Genomic DNA, 19,858 nt, shown 5'->3' on the forward strand with positions numbered 1-19,858 from the left:
CTTTTAATTCCATCTTTAAAAGTTAAGGACTGGCAGTCCTTGACTTTTAATTCCATGTTTAAATGTTAAGGACTGACAGTCCTTAGCTTTTAATTTCTTGTTCAAAAGTTAAGGACTAACAGTCCTTAACTTTTAATTCCATGTTTAAAACTTAAGGACTGACAGTCCTTAACTTTTAATTCCATGTTTAAAACTTAAGGACTGGCAGTTCTTAACTTTAATTACATGTTTAAATGTTAAAGGATTGACAGTTCTTAACTTTAATTACATGTTTAAATGTTAAGGACTGGCAGTCCTTAACTTTAATTACATGTTTAAATGTTAAGGACAGACAGTTCTTATCTTGGTCTTGCACTTACAGTACACCTGTTCTTAATTCTACAAGGATTGCTTTATAACGTATGTCCTTTGTTTCCCATTCTCTTGACTTGTAGGATGGAAACAATATGCATAATAGTTGCTTTTAATGGTAGATGGACTGAAGACTATAAATATCTTGATCATCAAACAAAGCTTTTCCTAGCACCTGAGTCAATTCAGTTTGAAGATTTCGTTAAACAGATTTTTGAGCTTATTGAATTGGATAGTGAAAAGTTTGAAATAGTGATATGGTTTGATATCAACCTTGGAACAAGCAAAGGAATGCTTGTATCCAAAGATTTAGATCTTCACACATGTATAGAGTTGCTAAAAACTCATTCACTCTTCAAGAGCTGTCGTTTCATAGTTGATATTTCGGAAAGAGTTTTTGCATCAACAAGCAATGAACATGCCAACACAAAAACTCAACATGACAATCAAGAGCGATGCCAACAGATAGTTGAAGTAGATATGGTTGAAGCTCAACCATTAAATGAAGAGGTGCATCAAACATTTGATTCTATTCAAGTAGAAGGACAAAGCATTATAGAGATTGACAACGAACAAGCTTTGGGTATTCAAGTCTTAGAGAGTGCACCGGTAATCGAAGTAGTTGCTGACAAAACCTGCACTCAAATAACTAAACGAAGATCAAATTTGAAACAAAAAGAATTTCCAACTACGATATTAAGAGAAAAAGCTTTTTTGGATCAAATAAAAGTCGGATCAGTATTTGACAAGAAGAAGAGCATAATTAATTATTTTTCTAATGTAGCAATCAAAGGACATTTTGAATTCAAAGTTGTTAGATCAAGCTCAACAAGATATTCGTTGACATGCAATGATGATAGGTGTCGTTGGTGTGTGCGTGCTTTCAGAATTAAAGACTCAACATTATTCAAGATAGTAAAGCTTGAGAAAAAGCATGACTGCTCTGTTAACACTAGGAAAGCAGATCAAAGGCATGCTACTTCAAAGTTGATTAGTGGTTACATTATCGATAATCTTCGGGACCCAAGATTTGAAGTTACACCAGCTTTTGTCATGGCAGAGATGCAAAAATTGCATGGACTAGACATTGGATATCACAAGGCGTGGCGTGCTATTCAACATGCTTCCGCTTTAATAAGAGGAAGTCCCGAAGAAAATTATGAATTATTGTGTTCATACTTGTATATGATGACAAGTAAAAACCCGGGAACTTATACTAACATAAAGATGTGAAATTTTAAAGTACTTATTCATTTTTAATTGGAATATCAGGTTGGAACTCCAGAAATAAAGTCACAAGCATTTAACTTTCCAAAGTGAAATTTTCTAAAATTCAAAATAGTTATATCCAAAGACGGATATTAATACCAAGTGAAAATCTAAAAGAAAAGATTTTATATCAATAATATACTCCCTCAGTTCACTTTTACTTGTCCAGTATTCTAAAAATAGATTTTCACTTTTACTTGTCACTTTTAGCATATCAGGAGTGTTGGAATATATACCACAGCGGAAGCAATAACAGAATCTTATTCACGTGTAATCTAAACAACTAGCACGTATGGAGATTTTAGGATTACCTCTTGAAGCGTAAACACAACAAATCTATGTCGTTCTCCAGTTCCTCAGTTGAAAACACACTAGCAGATATTTTCAGTTTCATCATCTAGATGTGCATCTCTAAATTCTCTTTCATACTGACCCTCTGCATGCACATCCATATAATCACGTTCAACACCACCTGCATCTTGGTTGAATATGCCAGTACGCTCAGTAGCACGACAATGATCATCAACTCCATATTTTCTAATTGGAACACTAGATTCTCTATCTGTGTTCATCTGATCAGCTTTCCCAAACATGTTCATCAAAGTATCAAGCTTTGATCCTAGAGTTTTCTTTAAATCCTAAGAAAGCAACTAAGTTACAAAGAGAAGGACATGTTTAAAACTTAAGGACATGATTTAAGGACACAAAATCCTAAAGTTGGACTAACTGAAATTACCTTGATTTCGTTCTCAATCTTTTTTTCTGATACAACAATTTTCTGATTAACTCTGGTAACTTCTGCTTGCAAATCCTTCTTAAAACTCTCTGATAATCTCTGAATCAAAAAACATAATATAAAAAAAGGTGTTCGTAAGCAAGAAATAATCAAATAAAAAACTAATACTATTCAAAGGCAGAAACACATACTCTAACAATTTCCTTAAGTACGCCTTCGTCAAATTGTGTGGAAGAAGACCTTGAGCCTTGATCTTGTGAAACTGGCTCCTCCACACAAAGAGGTTGTGTATCTTCTTCTTCCACGGGAATAAAGGGTGACACCTCAATCAACTTAAACACCTATTATATAAGAAAAACTAAACATAAGTATACATAACTAAAACAAATAAACAAAAAAAGAGATAGTAATTACATTAACTTACTTTTTTATTATGGAAATATTTTCTACAAAGAGCATCAAATTGTGGAGACTTCATTTCAGAATAACATAACATTCGAGGATAACCAACTTCTTTGAAGTTCACAAATTGTTTCTCTTGGAAAATAGGAAGTACTTCCATAATCCAGACACAAAACGCAAAAGGAAAGCCAACTAAAGTGTAGCTATCAATATCTTTTTCTTTCTCTTTCTCCTTCTGAACATCATTCTCATTTGATTTCAAGCAACTCTTCAATGATTTTAATAGCGTCTCATAAGCAAGAGAGCCCCAGTTGAAGGAAGCGCAAAGTGCATCATCGTCAACAATTTTCATTATTTGCTCCGACACATTCCTATTTTTCCTCTTGCCCATCAAAACCGACTCAACAAAATAGAGTGTTGCCAACTTCAAAGCATCATCATCACTGCCAGCAAATGATGAAGTTGTACCATGTGGGCGACTAGAAATAAAACTATACAAATCAGCCAACTCAATTTTGTCCTTTCCAGGGAAATAGACTCTTAAAAGCCTATTCTCTTTCTCATTTAAACCTTTCATGTCAAGCGACGAATAAGACTTCAAACCAGTAATAATATGGAATGCATCACGAGTAAACTTAATATCGCGGTCAAATACCTTGAAGGTCATCGAATCAGGTTCATTACTAACAATTTCAGAAAGCAATACACAGTGCATAAGTTTACCCGAGAACTTCACACTTTGTAATCTGAAGAAGTTGCCAAAAATATTTTCCCTCAATTTCTTCCATTGGCTATTCGACAGAAAACTTTTAATTGTTTCCTTATATTGAAAATCTCCTTTCCAATATACTAGAAAATTACGCCAATCGTCAAAATCAAAAAAATGACCGCCTTCCATTATAACACTAGAAAAGAAGGAAAAACAAACAAAGATTAGGACTTAACTTAAAATTTCAAGTTTAAAAGTTAAGCAAATACAATCCTTAACTTTAAATTTTAAGTGCAAACGTTAAAGAAATACAGTCCTTAACTTATACTTTCAACTTCCAAAGTTAAGGACACTTAGTCCTTAACTTCAAGTTTCATGTGCAAAAGTTAAGGACAATAAGTCCTTAACTTTAAATTGTAAATGCAAAGGTTAAGGAAATACAGTCCTTAACTTATACTTTCAACATCCAAAGTTAAGGACACTTAGTCCTTAACTTCAAGTTTCATGTGCAAAAGTTAAGGACAATCAGTCCTTAACTTTAAATTGTAAGTGCATAGGTTAAGGAAATACAGTCCTTAACATATACTTTCAACATCCAAAGTTAAGGACACTTTGTCCTTAACTTCAAGTTTCATGTGCAAAAGTTAAGGACAATCAGTCCTTAACTTTGAATTCCAACTACAAAATTTAATGTCGTTTCTTCTTTACATTTAATGAACACAGTTAACTGAAAATTCATAATCAGTAAGCTTATGAATTTCTACGACTATTTTTATGAAATATACCTACATAATCAAATATATTGAATCAACCACAAACACATTTCAAATTTCACACACTAAAAATTTATCAAAAACAGAATCACACAAAATATACTACACTGAATCAACATATAATGCTAATTTTTGAAATTTCACACATACTTCACACGGCATTGAACCAACTTACAAATAAAGAAAAACGAAGATGACGGAGAAGATGACGGAGAAGATGAAGGACAGAAGATGACGAAGAAGATGAAGATGAAGATGGCGGAAGATGACGGAGAAGATAAAGGAGCAGAAGTTTAACTGAGATTGCAGTTTGCATACGAGGAAGATGAAGAAGCGCAGAACTCTGAACGAATGAAATAAGGGTTTTCGTCGATTTTGGGATTATACAAGAAATAGAGAAAGGGTAATTGTGTCTTTTCCCCCTTAGTAGTGGCTATTTTTTATAAGCATTTTAAATAGTGGATAAAAATTAAATACACCCTTATTTAGTGGCTACTACACGCCATTTTCACGGTAAAATTTGCTTAAACCCAATCATTAGAGCTTCCACGAATGCATGTGGGCCGAGACTTTCCGACGAATACGATCCAGTCACTATGAAGACTGAAGTAATCCCATTCCAGTATCTAGCCCAAGCCCATGACTACATTATCCAATCTTCATCTTCTCACCAAATTGCCACCTTCAAAATTTCTCAAACCCACTGCAACTCCAGAACTCCTTCACTTCCCTCCCCCTAGCAATGCTCCAAACTTCCACGCACCACCACTTTCCTCCTCAGCTCCTCCCTCGTCATCCTCTATGCCTCCGTATATCACTTATAATCTCCGCCCACCGCCGCCCTTTACTCCGCCACCAATCTTATACCCATATACGCCTCCGAGTCTCCAGCTGTACAAAGAGTTCTAGCAAAAATACAGTCACTGAGCTAGTAAAAGCAGTTGATGGTCAAAAAGCTAATGACCAACAGCAACAGCAGGTTAAAAGGCCTTACCCATTTCACGAAATTGAACCAAAATGGCAACACTATTGGGAAGAGAATAAGACATTTCGAACCCCTGATGAGATTGATACTTCAAAGCCCAAATTCTATGTTCTTGATATGTTTCCTTATCCAAGGTTCATACTTTTATCCCACTCTTTCAACTTCAGTTTGCTATGTGCCAAGGATTGACTATAGACTAGCATTTTTTTAATACTCTCTCTATCAGTTTTGCAAAGTCGAACCTACAAAGTTATCTTGAATTTGGACATTGATCATCTTTGTTCGATTCTGTACAATTAGACAGAAATTTAAATAAAAGTTAGTGTCTTTACATATCTCCATGTCCGGAATCCTAGAAGTAATACTTTTAGACCAACTTCAAAATTTGAATCCTAACACACTAAAATTGTAATATGTTTGAGTTATAAAATAGAAATACAAAGTTCTCAAAAAGTTAGTGTTACCTTTCTTGTTTTCATACTTGTAACTTATAGCATTAATATTCCTTACAAGACAAAGACAATAACTTAACAGAGGACATCAAGCAACATTTAATTATAATGGAACGAGTTATTTCAAGTTAGTAAAATGTTAGCGATGTGTTTAGAATTCTGTACCTTGTTATGGTTGTAACTAATCTTATCAACAAATATGATGTCGGGATCAACTTCCGCGCGCCTCGTCCATTACTCTTCAAAATTCCTGCCGCACCCGTGTCCACCGTGTTGGGTTTATGTCATATATATATATATTTTCTATTACGCGAGATATCTTATGAATAAAATATTGGTATTTGTAAAGAATACAATTTTGTTAGTTTTAGTTCAATAAATTTAACTAATCGAAATACACTTTATATGGCGTAATATACATTTATTGGCTGTATCCCAGCACCCGTACCTGCACTCGGATCCATACCCCCTAACCCTAATATACAATTAACGCTAGTGGTTATCAATGGTGGTGGTAGGTGGTGGTTGACAGTGATGGTGGTGGTAGCTGGCGGTGGTCGTGGATAGAATTGAGGTGAAATGTCATTTTCGGAAAAATCTTTAACTGTATAGCCTCTTAATTATTTTAAGACTCTATTCAAGATTTGGATGATTCTGGTCTATTCAGACCCATCAAGTGGTTAAATCTTAAAAACAACATTTGCACTTAATGGTTTGAGGTTCGAACCATTCAGATTCAGACCTCGATCAAGTGCAAACGAGGCTTAATCAACTTTAGGTATATGCATTACCAATTGCTTGACTTGGCTTAGATGAACTGCTAACAACTTCGGTTATACCCTTTCCAAGTTCAAATGAAGTATAAAGTTGCTGCTGCTGCAGTGCAGCTAATCTCTTATTTTTCTTATAGTATGACTCCCCTGCTTAATGTCAACACAGTCGTTTCCACTATGTTGATAATACCAACATTCATAGCATTTAATTTCCTTGAATCTGTTCATAAATTTATTAATACAGAAGCCACAGAATAATCCATGGTCCACGATTGTCCAGATTAGATATAGTATGAGACCTGCCAATGATGATCACACTCATTGAATACAACCATATACTGACTGAATGCTCTAGTTCTCCTAGATCCAAGTGCACTTTCTGCACAAGTGCAAAATTTCCACAGTCAGTTACTGAAAGGAATATGTTGGTGTAGATAGTTGACAAGCAATTGTGAACTTGCCAATTGACCTTCTGTTCTTAGGACTTACAATTTTCAGTCATTGAGGTTGGCACTTGTAACTTTTGGCCATTGAGATTGGACAAACTTTTCCTTTTGCATGAGGATCTGTAGTCGCGGTCTATTAATGTTTAGTTTGATGCTATTTCTTATCCTTGCAGTGGAGCTGGTTTGCATGTTGGACATCCACTTGGATATACTGCAACAGATATCCTTGCTAGATTTAAACGCATGCAAGGTTTCAACGTATTGCATCCAATGGGATGGGATGCATTTGGTTTACCTGCTGAACAATACGCTATTGAGGTAAGTTTTCAAAAGTCACTGTTTTCAGTTTAATATTTGCAGGTATCTAACTTTCTCCTTCCCTTTGACAGACAGGCACACATCCAAAAATCACAACTTTGAGGAATATTAGTCGTTTCCGCTCGCAGGTACCTGCTGCTTTCTTTTGTTTGGAATTCTATGTTCGGTGTTTACTTTAAGGTTGTAAATCATATCTAAGAGCTCCGAATTTCTACCCATGAAATCAAAACACTATTTTTTTTTTTGCATTCCTAGTTCAAGAATCAAGTTCACTGTCGATGGCCATAACTTTGTGCTATTTTCGTGTACGTATGTGTGATATTCCAGTTTAAATGAGACTGGAAAATCCACAACTTATCTGTATTTAATTTGGAAGAGCACCACTGGGATGATGCTTTTTCATGATAGTGTTTAGGAGGTGCATGCTTTAAAAGAAGACGGTCAGAAACAGTTAAAAGTCCTTTGTCCAATTAGCTATGTGGGTGAACCATGATACATGAATTCAGGTCTTTGCCACTTGGCTGATTGCTACAATTATCTCGTACCCATCCATCCATGAGCCTGCTGTTATGCCCCACCATCTGTTAGTCCCGTTACTTTTCCTCCAATTCCTCATATTAGCTGGTTCGATTCAGCTGATATTTATATGGCCATCTGCCCTAAGTGCCTGTAAGAAAAGGACCGGACGCTTTCCCTGCAAAATTCAGAGCATTTAAATTGTCATAGTTGGAGTTTATTTGCTAATTTATGCGACAAGAATGTTTCATTTTTCAGTTATTTAATGAGATTTTGATCTCTTGCTATCTTTTGTTGTATAGGATGGTGCTTGAGAAATGTCACTTTGCTAATATCTATATTGATTTCTAGCTTAAATCTCTAGGCTTCTCTTATGATTGGGATCGTGAAATTTCTACGACAGAACCTGATTACTACAAATGGACTCAGTGGATATTTCTTCAACTTATGAAGAGGGGACTAGCTTATCAGGTGAAGTTTTCTGAACTTCATTTTTATAACTCTCAGTAGTAAGCTGAAGTAACCTTCGTCAACTTATCAAAGTTCTTTGAATCCAATATTTAGGCTGAAGTGCCTGTCAATTGGTGTCCGGCACTTGGCACTGTCTTGGCAAATGAAGAAGTGGTTGATGGTGTAAGTGAAAGAGGGGGGCATCCAGTCATCAGAAAGGTAGGCGTTCATATACTCTGTTACATTTTGAGCTAGGAATTTCTCTGAAGAACCGCACTTTTGTTAATTCAATGTCTAGTCCTTATTTTCATGGTCTGGATGGTTTCATGATTTTACAGTACATTGTTTATTGCCAAGCAGCCTATGCGGCAGTGGATGTTGAGGATTACTGCTTATGCTGACCGTCTTCTTGAGGATTTGGATGATCTAGACTGGCCTGAAAGTATAAAGGAAATGCAGAGGAATTGGATTGGGAGGTCAGAAGGAGCAGAATTGGATTTTGTTGTCATAAATGGTAACGGTCAGGAAGAAGAGAAAAGGATAACAGTTTATACAACAAGGCCGGACACTATTTTTGGTGCAACGTATGCATTTTGCTTTTGACATCTTATCATCAACTCTCTTTTTTTCAGACTACATTTCACATGTCTCTAATCCATCTTTTTGCTGTGCAGATATTTAGTCCTTGCACCTGAGCATCCGATTCTGTCATCAGTTTTATCTGAAGCACAGAGTAAACATGTATGCTCTTCTGACCCTTGATCTTATTAATCTCAAAATGCTGTTTGTTCTAGTTCTTTAAGCGACGGCGGATGTGAGACAGGTAGAGGAATACAGAGAACTTGCCATTAGAAAGAGTGACCTTGAGAGGACTGAGCTTCAAAAGGAAAAAACAGGTGTCTTTACCGGGTGTTATGCAAGAAATCCAGCCAATGGACAAGCTATTCCTATTTGGGTTGCTGATTATGTCTTGGGAAGGTTGTCTGCCTTCTTTTTTTCTCTTCTCCTAAATTTAACTAGCAAGATATGTCCTATGAGTCTATGACTACATTAATGCTCTTGTACTGAATGAGCACCTAATACCACACGTGACATAGTTTTTGGGGTTTTAAAGTAGTTTACCAATTCTGATGCAGCTACGGCACAGGAGCAATAATGGCCGTGCCTGCCCATGACACACGCGACTATGAATTTGCTGTGAAGTACAGTATCCCAATTTCTTGGGTTGTAAAACCAGATGATGGCGATGGTGGCAATTTTGAGAGACCATATTCAGGTGAAGGAACTATGATAAATGCATCAAGTTCAGAGTCAGGGCTTGACATTAATGGTTTGCCTAGCAAGGACGCTGCTTCAAGAGTCATTCAATGGCTTGAGAAAAGTGGAAACGGGAAGCAAAAGGTAACTTCCTCTGATTTATGAAGGATACCTCTTTAGCTTGTATATCTCAGTTTTTTAGAGATGATCTTAAACAGAATTCTGAGGTCAAGTAAGAAGGAAGCAATTCTCATTTCTACTTCTTATAAGATTTACTTATTGCCAGATTTATCTTGCTTCAGGTAAATTACAAGTTAAGGGACTGGCTTTTTGCTCGGCAACGCTATTGGGGGGAGCCTATTCCAGTTATCTTTTTGGATGACACAGGAGAAGGTATTCCAGTTTCAGAAACTGAGCTGCCCCTTACCCTTCCTGAGTTGGATGATTTCACTCCCACAGGGACAGGGGAGCCACCTCTTTCCAAAGCAGATTCTTGGGTATGTCTTGCCTAATGTGTGATGATCAACTGGATAATCATTGTTTCCTTGTCATATGCTACTTTTCTTTTGCTTTTGGTTCTTCCCTATTAGGCTTACCATGCTTCATGTAATAACATTCACTATTTTGGCTGAACAATTTGTCAGGTTATAACCAAAGATCCTTTATCTGGAAAAGCTGCTAGACGAGAAACAAATACCATGCCCCAGTGGGCTGGTTCTTGCTGGTAATTAACTATGTTTTTTCTTCAATACTGGGAGTTCAATTCTTTTGAAGGGGAGCCTTGAAGCAACGGTAAAGTTGCCTCCGTGTGACCTATAGGTCACGGGTTCGAGCAGTGGAATCAACCACTAATGCTTGCACCTGGGTAGGTTGCCTACATCACACCCTCTTGGGGTGCGACCCTTCCCTGACCTTCCGTAAATGCGGGATGCTTTGTGCACCGGGCTGCCCTTTTTTACAGGGAGTTTAATTCTTTTCACGATTTCTCCACCTAAAGAGACTTTGTACTTTACTGTCTTTTTGTTCTTTTATTTGTGTTTTGTACTTTTGTTGTCATTTGTCAAAAGGGAGTAAACTATAGTTTTTTTTGTGTGGCTGTTTTGGGGCAAGAGCATGATAATATGAACAAGAGCATGGAAGATTATATCAAGGCAAAGCAGATGGGGAGGAACTTCACTCTGAACTTAAACAACTTATCACCCAAAAAAAGATAGGAAGGAACTTTACTCTGAACTTATCACCAAAGAAGAAAAGAAGATAGGAAGTACTTTACTCTGACTTTCTTGTTCATTATCCATTGGTGGTTGGCTGGGTGCATAATTTGTCACCAGTGGTTATGGAAGTAAAAAAGCATATGCTTATCTACTCCATTTCGAAGAGGAGAGTACCCGGTATTCAGTCTCAAAATCTGCCTTTTTACTACTGGATGGAAAGTAAAAATAAGGGAAGCAAAGAATCAATTAGTTATTTATTATGATGTGTAATTAAACTGATCTTAGATTCTATGCAAATTCCACCCTTCTAGGACCTGTGTTCTAAGGATGAAACCTTCTTTACTTTTAAGTTTCCTATGGATATGTCTGATATATATCTTGCTGCGTCTCGTTGAACCATGTCCCCCATTGATATCCAGGTACTATCTAAGATTTATGGACCCAAAGAACTCCAGTGCATTGGTTGACAAGGCAAAAGAACAGTGAGTTTGCACTTTCTCTACGTACAGTCAGTAGTTCCATTTTTTTCCTGGCATTGATTTTGTTATACATAATATTGTGGAAAGTTAGAATTTGGTGTTTCAAAGTTCTAAGCATCCGTTGGCTTCTTTTTTCCTATAGGTACTGGAGCCCAGTTGATGTGTATGTTGGTGGTGCTGAGCATGCTGTTCTTCATTTACTTTATGCCAGGTTCTGGCACAAGGTTAGAGCTTCAAATACACTTGTTACAAATAAAAGGAATTCTCCCAGTTTCAAGCTTTGGTTACCCTTCTTTAGCTACTGCAGATGGTGTCACTATTCCAGTTAATACATGTGAGCCAAAAATTTCTTTTTCTTCCCTTTGTCACCTATTTATGGGTGGTGAATCCCTTCGCTAACCTAAGTTGGACTTCAATAAATTGTTAGACAAGCCAAGTGAAAAGAATCTTCTTCTAGTCTGAGTATACATGTGGAAAAATAGATGAGGTAGGACAGAGAAACCAAAAAAGGCAAGTTACCTTCTCAAAAAAAAAAAGGCTTAACAAGCAAGAGGAATGCCCTCTTTTTTGGTCCTTCAGAAGAGCAAATCAATTCACAAGAGCATGTTATATTTCTTCTCTAATGTTTCTATTAAAAATCCTGACTAGGTTCATTATTGCAGGTTCTCTATGACATAGGTGTTGTGTCAACAAAGGAACCATTTAAGTGTGTCATAAATCAAGGCATCATCCTTGGTGAAGTAAGTTGATTTGCTTGGTCTTGAAAGTCCATTTTTTGATTGCCTGTCTTTAATTATCAAGGTGGCAGGTTCAATATACAGCATGCAAAGATGACAAAGGAAACTTGATATCAGCAGACTCTGTCGCTGAGCTGGCTGAGTACAACCAAGAGAAAATACCTGAGGAAAAGGTTTATTTATATACTGATTATGCGCAATTACTTAAATCTTTTAGCATCATTTTATGTTAGTTTTAGCTTTCAGAATGTAATTCATCGGTTTGAAACTGTATTTTGATGGTGAACAGGTCATGAAATCTGGCGACTTCTTTGTATTGAAAGATAACCCCAATGTTCGCTTGATTGCCCGAGCTCACAAGATGAGTAAAAGTAGGGGAAATGTCATCAATCCTGATGATGTTGTTTTGGAGTATGGTGCAGATTCTCTGCGCTTATATGAAATGTTTATGGGTCCATTAAGGTAGCGTCTCCTGTCCTTCCTTATCTTTTCTTTTGCTTTTCAAATTTTTTGTTTATTGTAATATATGTACACAACCATTTCAAAGTTGTATCCGCACGGTTTTTCTTCTAGTGCATAATGTACGTCTTTATTATGTCCGATAGAGACTCGAAAACATGGAATACAAGTGGTATTGAAGGCGTTCACCGTTTCCTTGCAAGATCTTGGAGATTGATTGTTGGTTCACCCTCGCCCGCTGGTTCATATCCGGATGGAACTTCCACAGTTGATGAGAAACCTTCAATTGAACAACTTCGTTCTTTACACAGATGCATTGATAAGGTAGTACTGCTTATTGGTCATGGCTGGCATGTATTCTTTAGGATTGAATATTGTTGGAATGTTAATGCCCTTCCTATTATTACACGGCAATCATTAATTTGCGAGTTGGTTTCACATAACAGGTAACTGAAGAAATTGAAGGAACTCGGTTCAACACTGGAATTTCTGCAATGATGGAGTTTATTAACGCAGCATATAAGGTTTCTTGTTCTCCTTTTACACTTTCCTCATTTCTCCCTCACTGCTCAAAGAATAGGTAAAAAAGGAAAAAAGAGGGGATATCCACACTTTGATCCTTTTTTTTTCTAAACTTTTGTCAGTCTGTTGGAGCAGTTTTTAAGGAAGTAAAGGGAAAAGTCATATCACTTCAATCTTAATTGTCAAAATTTTCAAAATTGTCAAACTTGGGCAGGTTGAGAGAGCAGCTTAGTCCAAATATCTAATGTCCTTGTAAGAGTTAATTGCATAAGGGAAGAGATTGCAGTCTCCTCTTCTAGGCAAAAAATACAAAATTGATGAACTACTCCCAAGAAACTTCTCTAGCTCATCTCTTTCCCTGTTAAATTACAATTTCCAATTGATTGATTGTAGACTTCACTGACAAAAAAGAGCAGCCTGGTGCACTGAGCTCCTGCTATTCACGCGCATTTCTGCAAGAGGTTATTTAGTAGATTCAGTGAAATGAGATCAAATTAGACACTTGGTTCTTCTTCCACAGAAAAAATAACGAAAATGATAAAAAAGGAAACAGAGAGTGATGTAGCTAAATGAAACTCCTTGCAAGTTACTAGTTTCTTATAGCATTTTAATGAATCCTTTTGATCGCATGTTTTTAGTGGGACAAACTTCCGAGATCAATTATTGAAGCATTTGTTTTGCTGCTCTCACCGTATGCACCTCACATGGCGGAGGAGCTCTGGTCTCGTCTGGGACACTCAAATTCCTTGGCATATGAGCCCTTCCCTAAGGTGAGCTTTTCCTTGATCCTAGATTTTTACTTACTTTATTCCTTTCTCCCCCATTCTACCTGTTTGACAGACGATGGATCACTTGTCTTTTTCTAGTCTCTTTACTGTTGCTAAAGAAAAGGGAGCTAAGTTACAAACATCCTGCCGGAGAGCTGCTCGTTATGTACATATTTAGTCGTCCAGTTTTCTTGAAAAACTGCAGGAGTCCATTTTCAGCAAATATTCCACATAAGCAGGCTAAAACATATTTATTTTTGAAAGTTATGAATGCCTACTGTTGTCTATAGTGGCTCGAGAGACTAATTAAATTTATGGGATTACTGAAAACTCATGAACATCTTACTTTATCAAAAAGAAAAAAGGCTCATGAACATCTTGAATCATTGAATTGGGTGAAACGTTAAAACTGATTTACGGTTATAATGACAGGCTGATGCTGCCTATTTAAAAGAGAGCACTGTAGTCCTTCCAGTCCAAATAAATGGAAAGACTAGAGGTACCATACAGGTCGAAGAAACATGCACAGAAGAGGAGGCCTTTAGATTAGCTTCACTTGATACAAAACTATCCAAGTTTTTGGATGGAAAATCTATTAGGAAGAGAATTTACGTCCAAGGAAAAATTCTGAACATCGTGATAGATGCACAGAAAAAGGTTAAGGTAGCTCAATAGTAGCTGATACAATGCCTGGAATCCCTATACATTGTGTTACTTCATAACAGTTGATGGATTAACAACACCGTGGAATAGCAGCTATGGCTTCTGTACCATACTTCATTTATTGTACAATAGTTAAGAGAACAATAAGCTTGCGAGCAGTGGAAGTGGAATAGGCTTTGTTGTATAGTAGAAAGAGAGGGAAGGGTACACAACATTGGTTAATCTATTAGTTGTGTGTAGCATATGTTCGTTATATGTACCATTGTACTCAAATAAGCTGTTCTTGTATTTATATATGAAGATTTCTTCACAGAAATCTCACAAGTCACAACTTCAATGAACAAATAATATGGGGAATAGATGCATGATTCGCACGGTTAACTTAAAAATTTGGATGTGTCTGTTGGAAATTGGAATAAGGAGGTGTTGTCCTATGTGATAACTTAAATTCTTAAAACTCATCTAATTTTATATCGTTGTGACTTGTGAGGATTTGTGCATGTGCATCCATTCAACTCTTGACAAATTTCAGAATTTCTCCTAATTCCATGAAGGAAAAGTACCTACTCTTATATACTTACTCCTTACTGTTTGGAATATCTTCAATTTGATATTTCTGATTCAGGATTTTATAAAAACTACACTACTATTTATGCATATGGAATATATTATTGTACTGTTATAAATAAAGACTGTAAAGTAAATAAATCAAAGACAAGTATAGGGAGAGAGATTGATATATTATTGAACTTTCAAACTGATGTACATAATAAACTGAAAACTCCTCTATTTATAGAAGAAATGAAGCAGCTGCAAGGATTTTCAGGAAGCAGCTGCGAGGCTTTTCTTCAGCTGCTTGTCAGTTGTCTGCATGAGCTGCTTGCAACCTGCCTGTTTAATAAGAAGCTGCTGCAAATCATTTCATTGAGTTGCTTGCAACCTGCCTGCATCAGCTGCTTGTAGATAAATTTCAACAGAGTACTAAATGGATAATCTTCTTCCGGAAGATTATATATAGCGGTGTAATAAATGGACATCCACAATATAATAATTTCATAACACTCCCCCTTGGATGTTCATTAAAAACCTTATTGAAAAAAAAACTTAGTAAAGGAAAAAGAGTGCAACCCGTATTTCACTCCCCCTGATAAAAACTTTGTTTCAAATATTTGAGTCTCTACATTCCAATATTGCATAACATCTTCTCAAAAGTTGAAGTTGGCAAAGATTTAGTGAACAAATCTGCCAGATTGTCACTTGAACAGATTTGTTGCATATCAATGACACCATTTTTCTGAAGATCATGTGTGTAGAATAATTTTGGTGAAATGTGCTTCGTTCTATCTCATTTTATAAATCCTCCCTTCAATTGGGCTATGCATGCAACATTGTCTTTGTAGAAAATTGTGGATCTTTTGTCACATTCCAAACCATATTTTTCTCGAATGAAATGAAGCTGCTACTGCAAGCTGTTGTGTAAGCTGCTACTGGAAGCTGCTGTGTAAGCTACTTGTAAGCTGCTACTGTAAGCTGATGTCTAAGATGCTTGTAAGCTACTACTGGAAGCTGCTATGTAAGCTTCTTGTAAGTTGCTTGTAAGCTGCTACCGTACCAGATATAGATAATCTTCTGCCGGAGGTAATATTTATCCACGGACTACCGAAATAATAAGCTTCTTCAGGAAGCTTATTTCCAATAGAGTACTAAATAGATAACCATATTTACGTCGGAGTCCCATACGTCGGAGTATAACTAATTTATTATGATAACAAGCAGCACAAGAGAATTCTTGAAGAATCTTCTGGTTCTTCAGTATATGCTTATCAGAATTGTCAAATAGCTCATTTAAAAATAGTAAATGAAAGCTTCAAGTTTTTCATGGCATGTGCTATCTCTTAGTAAACTTCTAGTTTACTATGGCATAAACTTTTGCATTAGTAAACTTCTGGTTTACTATGATACATGATGTAGTATAAATTAAAGAATAAGGCGGGTAACTTCTCATATACATATTATTTTACCCCCTATGATTGTGGAAACATGAAGATTTTCAATCATTCAGTCATATGTAGTCTCAATATGATAGTCATTTGTATTAGTAAACTTCAAGTTTACTACAACATATGTTTTGACCATAATCATATAATATGAATGACATGTTTGTATATAAGCTCTTCAAGAGCCTTCATTCATTATCCATAATCTAATATTTATCAGATACTAGTGGTGTCGTATGTCTTCTAGACAAACAATTAGCTCTTCAGGAGTTGTTAATATATTTTGTACTATCAAATATTACTCAGACACTTCTGGTATCATGAGAGAAAATCATAATCAAATGAATATTATAAAGACAATTCTAAATTTATGAATGTAAGAAATTAAGAATTTCAGTATTTCTATCACCAACTTTGTGACAAATATCTCCTTCAGAGAGAAGCGCCATTAACATCTGAATATTTTATATCAAAGCGGTAACCACATAGTCATTACATCCTTCAGGGAAAGATACACGAGTTGTTATTTTCTTCGGGGAACTCGATAACTAACCATAACATATTAATGTGGTTGTAGTAGAAAGCATTCTACAAGAATACTTTTGCCTTGGAATGATATTTAATAAAATTATCCAAGATATTTTACGTACAACGGGTACGTGCGACAATAGTCTTTATGGCACAAAAATAAGATTTATATCCTTTGTTATTCTACCTCTTCAGGAGGTGAGTTGTGTTGTTTTTTCATTCACTCCAGGGAATGGAAATGTGCTTCAGAAATAATTTTGAATAGCTTATTATTTTATTTAAGCACAGTAAGACACAGTTTCATAATATTTTTCTGATTCAGGAGAAAATTTCAATTGTGTTACTTCTTCAGGAGCAAATTTAAAATATGAAAAATTGAGTATATATATTCTCTCAATCATATTACCTCTTCTGGAGGTGAGCGGTAATATATTTACATCAATAGCGCGCTTATATTTATGACTTTATTAATATTGTCACATTCACTTCAGGGAATGGACTAATATTTATAAAAAATTCTCATCCTTCAGGAAATCGAACATAATTATCTAAACGCGCATTAATCACATCAAATTGTGATGCTTCAATCTCTTTTAAAATATTTACTACTTCAGGAGCAAATCGAGGCGAACATGCAATATAGAGAATATTTATGAGCTTATCTTTAATTGTAACCATAGAAAGTCTAAATTATTATTTCTGGTGGTCATAAGCAATATATCACTTCAAGTGGTTAACCAATTTAGTTACAATTAGACTATATAAAATATATAATCACTTCTAGTGATCTTACGTTTCTCATGAACTCTACTAGAGTTCAAGCAATGCTCTGCAGGAGCAAATTTGGTGCCTCCCAATATATTTATCACTCCTAGTGATAATAGGAAGATTGGATGGATTTAAGAAAAATCACCTTTTGGATGTGACAAATCCCTTTCAATTGTTAGCTATATGCATGCACTGACGCAATATTTCTCGCTTACATGTTATACACGTTTGCTCTTTAGAATACTTTTAATAGCTAAGATAAGTAAGTAATTAAACAAATAATACATGATACCTCCAAGCAATAGATGCTTCGGCATCGAACAATCATAATAGTTGAAAATACACAAGCTAAGCCTTTGATTTCTCCAACGAAATGATATATTGTTAATAAGGAAGCTGTTGTGTAAGCTGCTACTGTAAGCTGCTGTGTAAGCTGATATTGCAAGCTATGGATAGTCTTCTACTGAGAGTAATGTTTATCCATAACGAAGTACTGAAAGGATAAGCTCATTATACCCGGTATGGATAATCTTCTACCAGGGTAATGTTTATCCATAATCGAGTATCGAAAGGATAAGCTTATTATATCCAGTATGGATAATCTTCTACCGGGGTAATGTTTATCCATAACCGAGTACCGAAGTGATAAGCTTCTTCAGGAGGCTTATTTCCAATAGAGTACTAAATAGATAAACATATTTACGGTGGAATCCCATTTGGATAAGCTTCTTCAGGAAACTTATTTACAACGGAGTACTAAATGAACATCCATAATATAAGATATTTATAACAATTTTTACCATTTTCTATACAATGATGTTTGTGGATTTAGAAACATTTCAATTATAGTAGTGTTGACAAATGGGAGAATTGGTGGAGGTCTCCAGCGCAGGTTGTTGCGACTCTATTATTGGATCAATGTTGCGTGTAAGGGTGTCAATCCAAATCAAAACCCCAACTCTTATTTTCAGAGAAATATACAGAGAGAAGTTTGCCTCGTCCATGTTTCCTTTGTTTTTAAGTTTCAAATATGACACTTTTGAAAAGAGTTTATAACTTATAGTATATATAAAAGTAACTTCTACCAATCTCAAAAGTTAGTTACTGTAATGAAAATGAGCCAAAACCATATAAACAAACCAAACACCTCACCCATATAAGTTAAACTCTTGAAAAATAGGATTGCAAAATAGTTAATAAGGTAAACTTTCATGGGTCTTGTTTCGAGCAGTAATTTTCTTTCGTAATATTACTGAAAGTAAATAATCTCCTATAATCATATATACTTAGGTACTCAATACTACCAAGCAAATAATTTGGCTATCAGTAGAGTTGTCAAAAAGGGTTGGTTTTCCTAGCCTAGACCAACATGCGTGAGCTATATATTTCAAACAGTTGGACTCAACCCAACCTATGATTTGAAGGTCTTCAAAATGTTAGCCCAATCTAACCTTTTAAGTTAACCCTTCAATATTTCTTGGTCTAGTTGTAGTACAATAATCTGTAACGTATAAACTAATCATACTTTCATACGTGTAATTTGCACATGATAGTTCGCAGAAGTATTCTAAATGAGCATTGTGTCTCCATCGCATTGACTTTCATGTATATTTACTGTCAAGCATGTCAGCTTCCCATTAATACAAATTCCTTTATTTGACTTCAAGTAATTAAAACAAAAAGCAGTTCCTCTATAATTCAACTAACACGCCTTTTTCTATTTTGTATAAGAGATAGAGGAAGAAAAAAGGTAAAATACAAAATAAAGTTTAGGATTCTTTTATTTGTTTTGTTTATTTAATTAGAATAATTGATAGCTTCTTATGATTCTTAATTATCTCATGAAATACAATTGTAAAGGGTGTGGAGACTAGTGGTACATTTCTTCTTTACCATTTTTTTTTTTGGGACAAGTAAATAGTCATTGTCTAGGTTCTATTTGGAACATGTCTGTGAGTTGTAACAAATAGTATTAATATTAATCTCGTATTTTCTTATTCTTAAATTTTTATTACTATTTTTTGTTTCTTTTGCTTCGAATACTTTATTATTTTGATGTTGTCACTGTTTCTTTTTTCATGACTTCTCCACAAATGTATTTCTTTTTCAAAACTATTGTGATTATACTTTCCTTGAGCCAAAGGTTTATCGGAAACAAACTCTCTATTCACAAGGTAGGATAAGACCTGCATGCTTACACACTATCCTTCTCAGACTTCATTTGTGAAATTATACTGGATATATTGTTACGTTGTTGTTGTTGTTGAAATACTTGACGTAATTGCAT

At 35.5% G+C, this 19,858-nt stretch overlaps 2 protein-coding genes across 2 annotated transcripts; one reads left to right on the forward strand and one right to left on the reverse strand.

The window, feature by feature from the left end:
* Positions 1–1,991: 1,991 nt before the first annotated feature.
* Positions 1,992–3,656, reverse strand: LOC138883186 (uncharacterized). The gene is made up of 4 exons (XM_070163853.1): positions 2,781–3,656; positions 2,548–2,697; positions 2,357–2,455; positions 1,992–2,258 (listed from the first exon to the last, which is right to left on the reverse strand). Exons 1-4 carry the CDS (start codon positions 3,654–3,656, stop codon positions 1,992–1,994), a joined length of 1,392 nt encoding a protein of 463 aa, XP_070019954.1.
* A 1,267-nt stretch (positions 3,657–4,923) lies between these two features.
* Positions 4,924–14,667, forward strand: LOC104246283 (leucine--tRNA ligase, chloroplastic/mitochondrial). The gene is made up of 20 exons (XM_009802075.2): positions 4,924–5,359; positions 7,070–7,214; positions 7,286–7,342; positions 8,082–8,201; positions 8,295–8,399; positions 8,541–8,764; positions 8,855–8,921; positions 9,004–9,158; positions 9,317–9,581; positions 9,740–9,934; positions 10,082–10,161; positions 11,071–11,133; positions 11,273–11,354; positions 11,793–11,870; positions 11,939–12,040; positions 12,157–12,329; positions 12,473–12,650; positions 12,773–12,850; positions 13,487–13,618; positions 14,048–14,667. Exons 1-20 carry the CDS (start codon positions 4,983–4,985, stop codon positions 14,288–14,290), a joined length of 2,919 nt encoding a protein of 972 aa, XP_009800377.1. The 5' UTR covers positions 4,924–4,982; the 3' UTR covers positions 14,291–14,667.
* Positions 14,668–19,858: the final 5,191 nt, after the last annotated feature.

Source organism: Nicotiana sylvestris, chromosome 2 (assembly GCF_000393655.2).
Source record: "Nicotiana sylvestris chromosome 2, ASM39365v2, whole genome shotgun sequence".
NCBI classification, from domain to species: domain Eukaryota; kingdom Viridiplantae; phylum Streptophyta; class Magnoliopsida; order Solanales; family Solanaceae; genus Nicotiana; species Nicotiana sylvestris.

Bases quoted from the DNA above. Each gene is read 5' to 3' on its own strand.
- LOC138883186 (XM_070163853.1), bottom strand. From the start codon at position 3,656: ATGGAAGGCGGTCATTTTTTTGATTTTGACGATTGGCGTAATTTTCTA. The intron at 2,698-2,780 runs GTAAGTTAATGT...CTTATATAATAG, and splicing joins AATATTTCCATAATAAAAAA to GTGTTTAAGTTGATTGAGGT. The intron at 2,456-2,547 runs GTATGTGTTTCT...TTTTTGATTCAG, and splicing joins TACTTAAGGAAATTGTTAGA to AGATTATCAGAGAGTTTTAA.
- LOC104246283 (XM_009802075.2), top strand. From the start codon at position 4,983: ATGCTCCAAACTTCCACGCACCACCACTTTCCTCCTCAGCTCCTCCCT. The intron at 8,202-8,294 runs GTGAAGTTTTCT...TCCAATATTTAG, and splicing joins AGAGGGGACTAGCTTATCAG to GCTGAAGTGCCTGTCAATTG. The intron at 10,162-11,070 runs GTAATTAACTAT...ATTGATATCCAG, and splicing joins CAGTGGGCTGGTTCTTGCTG to GTACTATCTAAGATTTATGG.